This window comes from Boleophthalmus pectinirostris, unplaced genomic scaffold (assembly GCF_026225935.1).
Source record: "Boleophthalmus pectinirostris isolate CB_2022bp ecotype Guang Dong unplaced genomic scaffold, ASM2622593v1 HiC_scaffold_1, whole genome shotgun sequence".
Taxonomy (NCBI): domain Eukaryota; kingdom Metazoa; phylum Chordata; class Actinopteri; order Gobiiformes; family Gobiidae; genus Boleophthalmus; species Boleophthalmus pectinirostris.
In genome coordinates this window covers 4548431-4562371 of record NW_026570970.1, presented here as the reverse complement: position 1 = coordinate 4562371, position 13941 = coordinate 4548431, and the positions used below count along the sequence as shown (strand labels likewise).

The 13941-nt window shown below is 40.6% G+C and overlaps 1 protein-coding gene across 1 annotated transcript; it reads left to right on the top strand.

The window, feature by feature from the left end:
• Window positions 1-986: 986 nt before the first annotated feature.
• Window positions 987-9678, top strand: LOC129408091 (uncharacterized). Its single transcript, XM_055150842.1, has 6 exons — window positions 987-1094; window positions 4267-4346; window positions 6831-6897; window positions 7007-7275; window positions 7364-7466; window positions 9136-9678. The coding sequence occupies exons 1-6, from the start codon at window positions 987-989 to the stop codon at window positions 9325-9327; spliced, it is 819 nt and encodes a 272-aa protein (XP_055006817.1). The 3' UTR covers window positions 9328-9678.
• Window positions 9679-13941: the final 4263 nt, after the last annotated feature.

The following is a 13941-nucleotide window of genomic DNA, read 5'->3' as shown; positions in this document are numbered from 1 at the left end:
ACGGAGTCGGCGTTTCGGGCGGGCGAAACCTGTGTTTTTTGAGCACGAGCAAACTGCAGCTTTTGGAAAACGATGACGTCGCGACCTCGTCATCTCCAGGGTCCTCCGAAGGCAGCGAATGCCGGAGAGAACCAGGACTGAACCAGGACTGAACCGGGACTGAACCAGGACTGAACCGGGACTGAACCAGGACTGAACCGGGACTGAACCGGGACTAAAACAGGACTAAAACAGGTCAGGGAGCAGACTGGAACCAGATCAGAACCTGTTTTAATCCTGTTTTAGTCCTGGCTCAGCCCTGTTTTAGTCCTGTAATAGTCCTGTTTTAGTCCTGTTTTAGTCCTGGCTCAGTCCAGTTTTAGTCCTGGCTCAGTCCAGTTTTAGTCCTGGTTCAGTCCTGGTTTAGTCCTGTTTTAGTCCTGGCTCAGTCCAGTTTTAGTCCTGTTTTAGTCCTGTTTTAGTCCTGGCTCAGTCCAGTTTTAGTCCTGTGTTAGTCCTGGTTTAGTCCTGTTTTAGTCCTGGCTCAGTTCAGTTTTAGTCCTGTTTTAGTCCTGTTTTAGTCCTGGCTCAGTCCAGTTTTAGTCCTGGTTTAGTCCTGTTTTAGTCCTGACTTAGCCCTGTTTTAGTCCTGTTTTAGTCCTGGTTTAGTCCTGGTTTAGTCCTGGTTTGGTCCTGTTTCAGTCCTGGTTTAGTCCTGGTTTAGTCCTGGTTTGGTCCTGTTTCAGTCCTGGTTTAGTCCTGTTTTAGTCCTGGTTTAGTCCTGTTTCAGTCCTGTTTTAGTCCTGATTTAGTCCTGTTTCAGTCCTGTTTTAGTCCTGGTTTAGTCCTGGTTCACTCTGGCATCGCAGTTAAGTCACATAAACGGGAAACAGTCGTTTGGAGACAAATAATCAAGAAAATAGTTGTTTTTTTTCTGTTTTCTTATTTTTAGTTTTATTTTGAAAAACAAATGAACGATTGACACACAGATTTAAGACTCTGCGTGGATGAACCTCTTCTTCACTGAGGCTTTTCCTGTTCACCTGGCGCCCCCTGGAGGCTGCTGGGACGCTGCAGGACACACAGGAGAGGGACACTTCTGGGATGAAAATATTGTACCATATTTGTAAAATTATAAAGCTCTATTTTTGTAACCAAGCCTCTGTCTCGTCTTTGTACAGTCAAAGTAGTAAAATATTGTACTTAAGCATGTATTTAAGTTAGGGTGACCAAACGTCCGTTTTTCCCTGGACATGTCCGTATTTTGCGTCTTGTCCTGGGCGTCCGGGTTTTTTTTTTTTATAAAGTGATGCAAATGTTCGGGTTTTCAGTATCGTTCATTGGGGGCATTAAACTGAGCGTCTCTCGTAGTGTCTGTGACTCAGAAGCAGCGAGACACAGTCGGTCAGTCTGCGTGCATGCGGTGACGCAAAAGTGTGTGGATTTCGGTTGTGTATGCATGACAGGGGGCTCGGTGGTGATGTATGTACGTGACGTGAGCAGATCTGACCAGAGTTTTGCGTCTTGGGCAGAGTAGACAGAAACGCTACGGTGTATGGCAGCCAAACTGTTCACATTTACGCATATATTTAACGTGTTTAACACCGTATTTGACGCGTATTACAAGCTTACTAGTTAAGTTAAGTTCTGACGCGTCAAATTATTCTTATTTAACGAGCCAAATTATTCTACATATGATAATGATCTTCTCCCACTGTTTTTCCGAGTCAATGAATTTAAAGTGTTTTCAGCCAATCACTGACCAAGACAAAGAGTCCAGAACAGTCCAACACTGATGCTCCTATACTAGGGAGACCAAACGTCCATTTTTCCCCGGACATGTCCGTATTTTGCATCTTGTCCTGGGCGTCTGGGTTTTTTTTTTTAAGTGATGCAAATGTCCGGGTTTTCATTAAAGTTCATTGGGGACATTAAACTGAGCGTCTCTCATAGCGTCTGTGACTCAGAAGGAGCGAGACACAAACAGTCGGTCAGTCTGCAACACACCGAAGCACAAATGCACATTTAACAACGACTTGTACAAGAAATTCTCCGTTTTCTGTCCCGGTCGTGTGAAGTGTGAGTCCATGTGCACAGGTTGTGAGGTGAGAGGACAGTGTCCCTCGTTTATCGTGGGGTTATGTTCTAAAAATAACCCGTGATAGTTGAAATCCACGAAGTATCAACTTTATATTTTACAATTATTCTATCTGTTTTAAGTCTGTAAAACCCCTCACCACAAACTTTATACACTTTTCTCACACAGAACAGTTACAACACTTTTTACTTCCTTCTTAAAACTTGTTTCTGTTGTCGTCCTTTTGTTATTTTCCTCCGTCTTTATGTAACAAACTGAAGATTCATTTATTCCGTAATGGAGCCCAAGAGCAGAGTCCTGCACAGGTCCATTTTTGGAGACCTGCAGTACAACACCGCACCCACGCAGGACAGGACCGCACCTGCCCGTTAACCTGAGATTATATCAAACTTTTGCGCTGCCTACGCCACGGACTGAACCAAGACTAAAACAGGACTAAACCAGGACTGATTCCAGGACTGAAGAGGACGACTAAACCACGACTGAACCAGGACTAAAACAGGACTAAACCAGGACTGAACTAGGACTAAAACAGGACTAAACCAGGACTGAAACAGGACTCAGTGTCAGGACGGGCTCGGAGGTGACGCAGGAGAAAGGACCGGCTCAGCTCCGCACCTCACGGAGTTAAACAAGGCAATTGCCCGATCGCGCTTTGCGGACAAACTGCTCGGCGTTTTCTCTCTTAAATCCAAGATTAGTCCTGGTTTAGACCTGGTTTAGTCCTGACCCACCCGTGTGTAATTACCCTCCTGTAATACACAATACACGTTCATACGCTGTTAAAAAAAAAAAAAAAAAGAAATCAGAGAAACGGTGAGGCCCCCCTCCCCCAAGGTGTCCGGGTTTTCACAAACGGAAACATGGTCACCTTAATTTAAGTATCTGTAGTGGATACTTTTTACTTTTACATCACTATATTTGAGAGCAGGTATCTGTACTTTCCACATTTTTGACCCAGACTGAAAAGTAAAAGTACCTCACACATAATCGTCACTCCTCTTACTCGTTGGTGCTGTTCACAGGTGTAGATGAAGATGTGATGTGTGATTTGTTTTGTCCCTGGGAGCATGTGAGACCAAACGATCACACACCAAATAGGCTATGTTTTCTTTTTCCACGAGCTTCTCTTAGTTTAGGTAGAAGTTCCCTTCTTTTTTTTGTCTAACCTCCTCTGAAAAGTCCTCCTGAATATACACTCCCGGAGCAGTCTTCCTCGATTCTTTTCGATTCTTCCAAACCAGCTGTCTGTCTTTATCATTTGAAAACTTCACTATAATAGATCCAGGGTGAATCTGGTTCTCACTATTGTCCATTTTGTCAACAAAGTCTCAAGTCCTAAAAATAGTGACGCAAATTTGACTTGAGTCCAATAATAATAATAATAATAATAATAATAATAATAATAATAATAATAATAATAATAATAAATAATAATAATAATAAACAAAACATATTATTATTATTATTATTATTAATATTATCATTATTTTTATTATCATTATTAATAATAATAATAATAATAATAATAATAATAATAAACATAATAGTAAACACATTATTATCATTAATTATATCCATGTGCAATTATTTTTAAGTCTATTTTTAAATTATTTTTAAGCTATTATTTATTATCTGTGTTACCTTTTCCTGCTGTTCTGAAATTGTGCGTTGCAACATTGGAATTTCCCCACTGTGGGACTAATAAAGGCATATCTTATCTTATCTTATCTTAATAAACATATTATTATCATTATTATTAATATTATCATTATTATTATCATTAATAATAATAATAAACATAATAGTAAACATATTATTATCATTATTATTATTATTATCATTAATAAACACAATAAACATATTATTATTATTATCATTAATAATAATAATAATAATAATAATAATGCTTTTTATTTATAACGCACTTTACATTTACAAATAAATCTTAAAATGCTACAGAACATTCAAACTTTAAAAACAACAGAAAAAGAACTGAAGAAAAAGTCCCGTGTCTCATTTCTCTGCCTGAAATGTTCCACAGTGTGACTTTAAACAGCTCTACTTCACATTTATTCAGCTACACGTGGATTTAAAGCTCAAAACACCAAGAAAAACAGGCGGGGCAGAGGAGAGAGGCAAACGCGCCCCCTGGTGTTCAGTTTTGTTTTTCACATCTTGGAGTTAAGTTTCGTTTTTACACCATCGTCACTACAGCACTACATGTACCGAGTCACAGTCTGTTTGACCGCGCGCTAAAGAGACTCAGGTCAGTGTAACCCTCTTTATAAACGTACATGTCATTTTCTGTAATTATTAACTCGTGTTTAATAATGAACAGTGCGCAGTGATGGGAGGAGCCAATCACAGTACTGTTATGTTCTGAATACTTCACGCGCCGTTTTCTATTTCTTTAACTAATCCTGTGCAGTTTGAAGCTAAATTGTGCGATCAGGTTCTGCAGTGTTTCCTCCAGGCTCCTCCGTGTTTCTATCAAAGAAAGACAGAAGATATAAACATACAAATAAGAACATGAGACTGTGGCAAAACCAGTTTAAGAGTCAGAAGTTTACCTGCTGTTAAAATGTGGTTGTATCAAACAGAACACTGCTGTATTTTGTTAATAGGTATAAAATATTATTACTTGAAAAATCCTGGTGGAAGTTTGAGTTGTTTTGGAGAAGTTGCTGCTTCTACCGTATCCCTATTAGTTTGCGCATGCGCAGTGCGGCACCAGCGCTGGTAAATCAGGATACTGGGTGTTATTTTCATAGATCCATGTGTGTTTCCCAGTTGCGAGGATCCTCGGCTGCAGATCACATTATTATCAGATGCAAACGCAGCAGAATCTCTTAAAGAAGAGGATTGGGAATACAATTATCTGATCATCTGAAAAAGTTTCAGCCTGTGTATTTATTTATTTATTTATTTATTTATTCATTCATTCATTCATTTGGGCTGATCTCAGCCTAAATAATTCATTACCAGGATTCACTCAGCCTTTATTATTCACATGTTTAATGCCTGTGACACAGAAAAACACCTCTGAACACTTCATATTTGTAGAAGTGTTGATGTTTATTAAAACTCAGAGTTTTATGGCGTTTGATTTGGTCATGTGACATGGAGCAGTGACTCCCTCTGGAGCCTGTTCCCGGGGCCCTCCAGGAGCTGAGAGCAGGACACTGGTCTCTGCTTCAGAGGAGCCGAGTCCAGAGCAGTGACACAAAGTCTGTTCTGCTCTTTGGAGGGAGGATCCTGGGACTTGAGAAACACTCACTGTGTGGAAACGCCACAGTTTCCTGGATACTGTCAGAGTTTGTGAGGGGCCCCTCCCTGGGCCCTGGGTAAACTGTGTCTTTACTGGTGCTGGGTCAAATACTCAGTTTTGTTACTTAAAGTTATGAAACATTAGGTTTTGTTTCTTATTTTAAGGCCAAAGACAAAGTATTTGTTCTTCAAGACGTATTTTCATATTTAAAGTACAAAAAGTCTCGCTGCACTGATAAATCATTTTACTGATCGAGTGAAATTTACTCAAATCATGATCAAACTTTCTTAATTCAAATGATCTTAACTTGGCTAGATTTGAGTTTTTTCAGTGTTGGGCTGGACCAAAGAGTAATAGTAATAGTAACAGTAACAGTAATAGTAACAGTAATAGTAACAGTAATAGTAATAGTAATAGTAACAGTAACAGTAATAGTAATAGTAACAGTAATAGTAATAGTAATAGTAATAGTAACAGTAACAGTAACAGTAATAGTAATAGTAACAGTAACAGTAACAGTAATAGTAACAGTAACAGTAATAGTAACAGTAATAGTAATAGTAATAGTAACAGTAATAGTAACAGTAACAGTAATAGTAATAGTAATAGTAATAGTAATAGTAATAGTAACAGTAATAGTAACAGTAATAGTAATGTAATGTGTAATCTGTTGTGAACCAGATCAAAGATCGGAGAGAGTCTCCACCAGCTCCGTAAAACAACACAACACACAAGTCCACGAACATACAGCAGATCTGACACGACCCTGAGCTGAGATGGAGACTTACACAGAAAAGATAGAGATCACAGAAGGAAACAAACACCTGACGTTGCCTGAATTAAAGGAGCCTGAACAAAAACAGCAAAAACCCATAAAATATCTGCAAAAGATTTCACCAGATAATAGATATAAAATCCCAGCCTACCCCAGACCAGAGCTCCACATCACCCACGTGAGCCACAGCACCAAGTGGGAGGGTTTGGACGGTATCAAGACTGACGGAGGATTCAGAGATCCAAAAATGAACAGTAGGGTGAAGGTGGTGTGGTTCAGTCTGAATGTCACTCCTGAAGATCTGAGCGACGCAGAGACCAGGGAACCTGACGATAGTGCGTCCAGGAGGAGTCGAGAGCAGTCTGCACCGATCAGGAGAAGAGCTCAGGAGGAGGCAGGTGGAGCTCAGGGGGAGGCAGGCAGGTGGAGCTCAGGGGGAGGCAGGTGGAGCTCAGGTGGAGCTCAGGGGGAGGCAGGTGGAGCTCAGGGGAGGCAGGTGGAGCTCAGGTGGAGCTCAGGGGGAGGCAGGTGGAGGAGGCTGGAGGCAGGGGAGGCAGGTGGAGCTCAGGGGAGGCAGGTGAGGAGGCAGGTGGAGCTCAGGGGGAGGCAGGTGGAGCTCAGGGGGAGGCAGGTGGAGCTCAGGGGGAGGTGGAGCTTGGAGCAGGGGTCCTGGTGAGATTTGCCACGTCTCCGGTGTTTTTGTCCAGTTCCAGGTACGGCTCGTATCGTTTCACCTTTGACCTGCGGGACGTCCTGCAGCAGTACAGCGAGCAGGTGAGATCTGTGTGTTCTAATGTCAGAGTTAGACCTGTGTGTCTGTGTGTGTGTGTGTGTTTGTTCTGATGTCAGTATTAAACCTGTTTCACTTTCTCTGTTTGTGTAGTTTTGTGGTGGTCAGACTCCTGTCATGAGAAAGTGGAAAACCGTGCTGTACTCACAGGAAGTGATGTATGCAGTGCTGGTCCACAGCCCGGATCATGAGGACCAGAAGGCCTTTGAGGACCAGGAGGTCTTAAAGAACCCTAACCTTAAGAACTGTAAAATCAGAGACGTCCCTCTGCTGGAGGATACACCAAACAGCATCTGTGCGTTCAGACAGGAGCCTGAGCCGCACTTCGTCTGGAGACCACAGGCCATGTGTGAGACACACGAGTAAGACACTGTTACTCTGTACTTTCTGTATTTTCTCTCTCTGTCTGTGTCAAACTGCTGTAAAATGTGTTTTGTCTGTTTCTTTCAGGTTGGAGCTGGTGGGCACTGGGGAGGATGTGTCTGTTGAAGATGGTCATTGTGAGTTTTTCGTGTGGGATCATGTGGCTCTGGCTCTGGTCGTGGGTGAGGAGGTAAGATCACTGTTCTGTATCTGTACATGTGTCTGTTTCACTTCCTCATCAAAGTTACAGAGTTTTTCTAAAGTTGTAAAGTTTGTTTATGAAAAGCTTCTCTCTGGTTCCTCGTCCTTCCTCATTTGCCTGTGGAACAAAACCTTCATTTGTCTTTACATCAAATGTGTCCTCTGCATTTGTCTCTGGGTTAAACCTGCATTTGACCCATCCTCCAGTGTCTCTGGGTTAAACCATGGACTGTTTACAGAAGTGGACTAAGTGAGTGTGACGTCACCACAGCGTTTGGCTCCGTCCAAATGAAGCTCGTGAGGCGATTACAGGAGCGAACTCCAGATGAGGAATGAGATTTTTTATTAAAGGACAAAATGGCCAAACAAAACCACCAGGATCATGTAGAACAGATTAATACAAACATTTTAAGAGCAAAATAATGAAGCTCACAACAGCAGTTACAGAGAGAGAAGAGCCACAATATTCTAATGTAAGTCAGCGGGAGCCTATGGAAGCTCATTTCCACCAGAAAAGGCTCACAGAAACTTTAAAAAAGTTTAAAGTTTAAAAGTCATAATTATGACTTTTAAACTTTAAAGAAGAGCCTCATGTGAACTTCTGTTTGGAACACGGCGACTGCGCGTTAACTCTGTGCATTTATATAAACAGTCTGTGTGTTTAACACACACATCCTGCAGATTTACCCTGAGCTCTTCTCTCAAACTGAAAACACTCTGTTCCACCTTGTGATGTCATGTGGTGATACAGGAGTAGATTCACTTTGTTTTTAAACTCCACACACCTTCATCTGGATATTTTCGGTCCTGGAATTGCAGATCTTTACTAAAGTAAAGGTAAAAGGAGCTGTTCACTTAAACTGCTGACATCACAAGGTGGAACAGAGTGTTTAGAGCAGGAGTGTCAAACATCCGGCCCTCCAAGACCTTTAATCTGGCCCTCGGCTGATTTTCTACTCAAATATTTTAATGATATTTTCTATTAAAATCAGCGTCTCCAGTGTCTCTGTACGTGGCCCCTCCCACCAGAGCAGCACAAATGAAGACTTGTCTCTTTCCAAACGCTCTTAAAGGACGATCGTTTTGACTGTTGACCGTGACACCCTCATCAGAAAAATGTCCAACATGAGAAAAGTGGAGCCGACTGCAGGATTTTACAACAAGTTAATGTTAAAACATCGTGTTGAAATTGTATTTTTCTTAAAGTTTCAGGTTGTTCATAATATTATAATATTTAGTAAAAGAAAGAGTTCATCAATTAAAAAAGATTTCTGTATTAGATTTGTGTTTCTCTGCTCAAATATTTGATCTTGTTGTTATTTTTGGGGTTTATATGTCATGAGTTTTCTGATCCCTTCGGGATCAAAGTCGGTTGGATACGACCCCCGGAACAAAATGAGTTTGACTCTCCTGGTTTTGAGCTCTGGACATGTAAACAAACTGATAATAAAGAAAAACTCAAACATGTGAATGAAACAAAACACAACTGTGAGGGAACAACAACATGGGCTAAAACTCACAAGAGTCACTTTTGGATAATACAGTACAGGACCTTTAAATGAGTTCACACGTTAGACAGACAGACTCGGGCGGTGGTGCGATTCCCTCTGCATCTGGAGTGTCTTGCTCAAGGACAACTTTGTGTTTATGTTTTCCAGGTGCTGCGTTTCGATGACGATAAGCTGCGGAATAGCCTGAGATTCTGTGAGAGAGGTGAACGAAAAATCAACCTCATGATAACATTTGAGTCATACCACTGTGCCAACAGCTGTGTGCAGGACCTGTGGCCAGATTCAGGAGATCTGGAGAGATATAATAAGTCTCGTTTCCATATTCCTACAGGACATTAAATCTATTTTCTGACCTGTGTTCAGATGTAGTTTCCTCACAAACAGACCTGGAGTTGTGTTTGTTTCATTCACACGTTTAACACACAAACCCTGCAGATTTAGGCTGAGTTTCCGCTCTCTACTGGACAAAAGGTAAAAGGAGCTGTTAACTTGAAAACGACCACTTCGTGACATCACAAGGTGGAACAGAGCGTTTTGACTTTTGGAGATGTAGACAGACAAACACGTGTGAAGGAAACACAACTCCAGGTCTGTTTTTTGAGGAGGTAACAACATTCCAACATTGTTTATAATTCACAAGAGTCAGTTTTGTGGAATATGGGACCTTTAAATATAATCGATAAACTTTTACTTCTGTCATTCTTCTCTTAATCATGTTGAAAGCGTTAATGCATTTGTTCAAAAGTGAAACCAAAGTAATGCACTCTGTAGTTTGGTGCATTTGGAGTTACAGATTTGTAATGTAATTATTGGTCCTGAAGCTCAGAGAGAGAGGCTCAAAGTTAAGCTCCAACCCTCCTCACTGAACCTGTGACAGGGTCAAACGTTTAGGAGTTATTCTGGATCATGAGTTTAGCTTTGAGCCTCACATCAGGTCCATCACTAAATCTGGTTTTCATCATCCAAAAAATATTGCCAGAGTCAAACCATTTCTCTCTCAAGCCACTGCAGAGACTTTGATACATGTTTTTATTACAATTATAATGCTCTGTAAAGCGTCTTTGTGACATCTGTCTGTGAAAAGCGCCAGATAAATTAAAAAAGTTACTGACTTACAAACCGTGTTGATTACTGGGCTCGGTCAAGCAGAAGTAAACAACAAGGCCAAAAATTCAAGTTAATTCATCTGATATAAAAAATGTATTGAACAGATACATATGTCTCTAGTTTATGAAACTTGACCTTTTTTCTGTACCATTTTTGGTTCTAAAGTTCCATACGTTTTAAACAGACCATGTATGAAACATGGAACAAAAATTATTTCCCAAATTTCAAAGACCCAAAAATCCTGTAAATAAATGGATGTATTTCATCATATCTTGTGTTATTCCATCTTTGAACTGTTGATGAAGGTACATGATTTTTTTTTTTAATGTATTTAAAATGATAAAAAATTTGCTTGGAAGGACTGACATATTTTATAGAAATAGTTTCCTTTCATTTTGAAATATTATTAAAGCTGCATGACAGTTGGACAAATGCAAAAACTGAACTGTGATTCTAAAAAACTATGACTGTTTTGTTAATTTGCTTAAAATATTTTGGTGATATTAATGTTTCTTACCTTTGCTCGTTTGTTTAATCTACTTTTCTATTATTTACCTTGGTACCTTCTGTTTTTGGTTTAGTCCGTGGGGATAAAGGTGTGTGGTTCAGTCTGTGTGTTATTCATTCATTTGTTTTTCAAAATAAAACCAAAAATAAGAACATGAAAAAACAACTGTTTTCTTCATTATTTGTCTCCAAAATCAAAATGAATAAACATATAACGATGCATTTTTTTACGTTTTGTATTTTGTGTTTTAAATGAAAAATGGAAAAAAACGGATAACGACCGTTTATGTGACTTAAACTGAGATACAGGACTGAACCAGGACTAAACCGTTTTCAGTCCTGGTCTGGTCCCAGTCTCAGTCCTGGTCTGGTCCTGGTCTGATACCAGACTCACTCCTTGTCTGGTCCAGGTCTAAGTCCTGGTCTCCGTCCCGGTCTGGTTCCGGTCTGATCCCGGACCTGATTCAGTCCTGGTTTAGTCCCGGTTCAGTCTTGGTTTATTCCTGGTGCAGTCCTGGTTCAGTCCTGGTTTAGTCCTGGTTCAGTCCTGGTTCAGTCCTGGTTTAGTCCTGGTTTAGTCCTGGTTCATGTATCCTTGTTGTTTCCCCTGTTAAACCTGGAATAAATTTTGGAAAATGCATGTTTGGATCTGTACATTGAGTTTGTTTTTCTGTACAATGGTCCCTCGTTTATCGTGGGGGTTACCTTCTAAAAATAACCTGCAATAGTCAAAATCCACAAAGTAATCAGCTTTACTTTTTACAGTTATTATGTACAGACGTGTTCAAAATTGTTGGTTTCCTCTGGTAAAGAAAAAAAAAATCAACAATGGTCACTGAAATAACTTGAAACTGAGAAAAGCAATAATAAATAAAAAATTCCTGACAAATAACCAATGAAAATCAGACACTGTTTGTGAATTGTTGTTCAACAGAATTATTTAAAAAACAAACTAATGAAACTTTCCTGGACAAAACTGATGGTTCCCCTAGAAACGATTGTAAATACTTGGACAATAGGGACATGTTAAACTTGGGTGTGTCTCTAATCCGCATCACAGGTTCTTCAAACTTGTCCTCAGTCAGTGTGTCTGTTTAAAGAGCGACATGTGTCATTGTTCTCTGTTTGGAGACATGATGGACACAACACTGAACATGGACCAGAGAAAGAGAAGAAGAGAACTGTGTCAGGAGAATAGAAAGAAATTCACAGACAAGCAGGATAAAGATAAAGACAATAAGACCATCTCCAAGCAGCAGTGACACAGTTCTTCAGAGGTTTAAGGGCCATAGGACTGAAGACAACCTCCCTGGACGCGACTGCAAGAGGAAAACTGATGACAAATTAAAGAATGAAACAAAGAGCCCAGAACAACCTCCAAACAAATTCAATGTGAACTTGAAGGGCAAAGTACATCACTGTCAGATCACACCATCCATCAGTGTTTGAGCCAAAGTGGACTAGTCATTACAGGTGATTTTAATGTACATGTGGATAATGTGTGTGACAAAAATGCCAAAGAGCTTAGTGTTGTCCTTGAAACTTTTGGTCTGACTCAGCATGTCAGTGAGCCCACTCACAACAGAGGACACACTCTGGACCTGCTCATTACAAAGGGTGTAAATATTTCAAATGTCAGTGTGGTTGATGTTGCTCTGTCTGATCATTTCTGTGTCTTCTTTGACCGTCTGTTATTCCCAAACCACCGGCTGCTCCTACAGTTGTTCGAAGGAGACACATAAATGATAACACAGGTGCACTGTTCATGGAAATGATCAATTTTGAAATTGCCTCATGTTCTAATGTTGATGATGTGTTGAACTCTGTGACTTTGAGTGTTTTGAATGTTCTGGATGCCATCGCCCCGATAAAGGTTAAAATGGTTAAAGAGGCAAAAAGCTCCGTGGAGGAATGATGACTCAGTCAGGGCACAGAAAAGGGAGTGACGGAAGGCTGAGCGGAAATGGCGCAAGTCAAACCTCCAGGTTCATTATGAGATTTACAGAGGAACAATGCATATGTACAACTACACTTTGAGTAAAACAAGAGAGAAGTATTTTTCGGACATTATTGGTAATTGCAGTAACAACTCTCGTGTCCTGTTTGCAACAGTGAACAGATTAACAAACCCTCCAGCTTCACTGCCACAAGAACTAATTTCCACATCTAAATGTAATGAGTTTGCAGTTTTCTTTAATGACAAAGTTCAGGGCATCAAAAATGCCATCAATTCCACAACACAAATAACAAGCTGCAGCCACAGAGACACTCAGAGCTGAATCACTTTGCACCTGTAACTGACAAAACTGTTTTAGAGATCGTTACCAGTCTGAGTTCATCTACTTGCTGCCTGGACATGTTACCCACTAGATTTCTAAAGTCTGTCCTCAACAGTTTACTTTCACCACTCACTCACATAGTTAACATGTCACTTCAATCTGGAACATTCCCAAATGCGTTGAAAACTGCGGTCATTAAGCCTCTCCTAAAGAAGAGCAGTCTTGATGCCACAGTACTGAACAATTTCCGACCCATCTCAAATCTGCCGTTTTTTGGCAAAATCCTTGAAAAAGCTGTTTACCAACAGCTTACGAACTTTCTCCAAATGAACAACTCCTTTGATGTTTTCCAGTCAGGTTTTAGAGCCTCCACAGCACTGAGACTGCTCTTATCAAGGTGACAAATGACATCCGCCTGAACACTGATGCAGGCAAAGTCTCAGTCTTGATCCTGTTAGATCTGAGTGCTGCTTTTGACACTGTCGATCATGGATCCTCTTACAGAGACTAGAGGACTGGGTGGGCATCTCTGGTACTGTACTAAACTGGTTCAAGTCCTATCTAGAAGACAGGAAGTATTTTGTTGAAATTGGAAACTGTGTCTCAGATGACATGGCCCTGACCTGTGGGGTGCCTCAGGGGTCAATCCTGGGCCCCCTGTTGTTCAATCTCTACATGCTGCCATTAGGCCAGTTAATAAGCAGCAATAACGTGTCGTACCACAATTATGCAGACGACACTCAGATCTACGTCTCTCTGGCAGCAGGAGACTATGGACCAGTGGAGTCACTCTGTCACTGCATCCAACAGATCAGTGTGTGGATGCAAAAACAACTTTCTCCAGCTAAACTCTGACAAGACTGAAGTCATAGTGTTTGGTCCACAGAAACAAAAGGGACAGTGTCAGCAGTCACCTCCAGTCTCTCTCTCTAAAACCTTCAAATCAGGCAAGAAATCTAGGGGTAATAATGGACTCAGACTTGAACTTTAACAGCCACATCAAATCAATAACATCTGCAGCCTTTTACCATCTAAAAAACATAGCAAAAATCAGAGGTTT

Excerpts from the sequence above, each read along its gene's own strand:
- LOC129408091 (XM_055150842.1), top strand. The coding sequence starts at position 987 with ATGAACCTCTTCTTCACTGAGGCTTTTCCTGTTCACCTGGCGCCCCCT. Across the intron at positions 7,276-7,363 it reads GCCATGTGTGAGACACACGA|GTTGGAGCTGGTGGGCACTG; the intron begins GTAAGACACTGT and ends TGTTTCTTTCAG. Across the intron at positions 7,467-9,135 it reads CTCTGGTCGTGGGTGAGGAG|GTGCTGCGTTTCGATGACGA; the intron begins GTAAGATCACTG and ends TATGTTTTCCAG.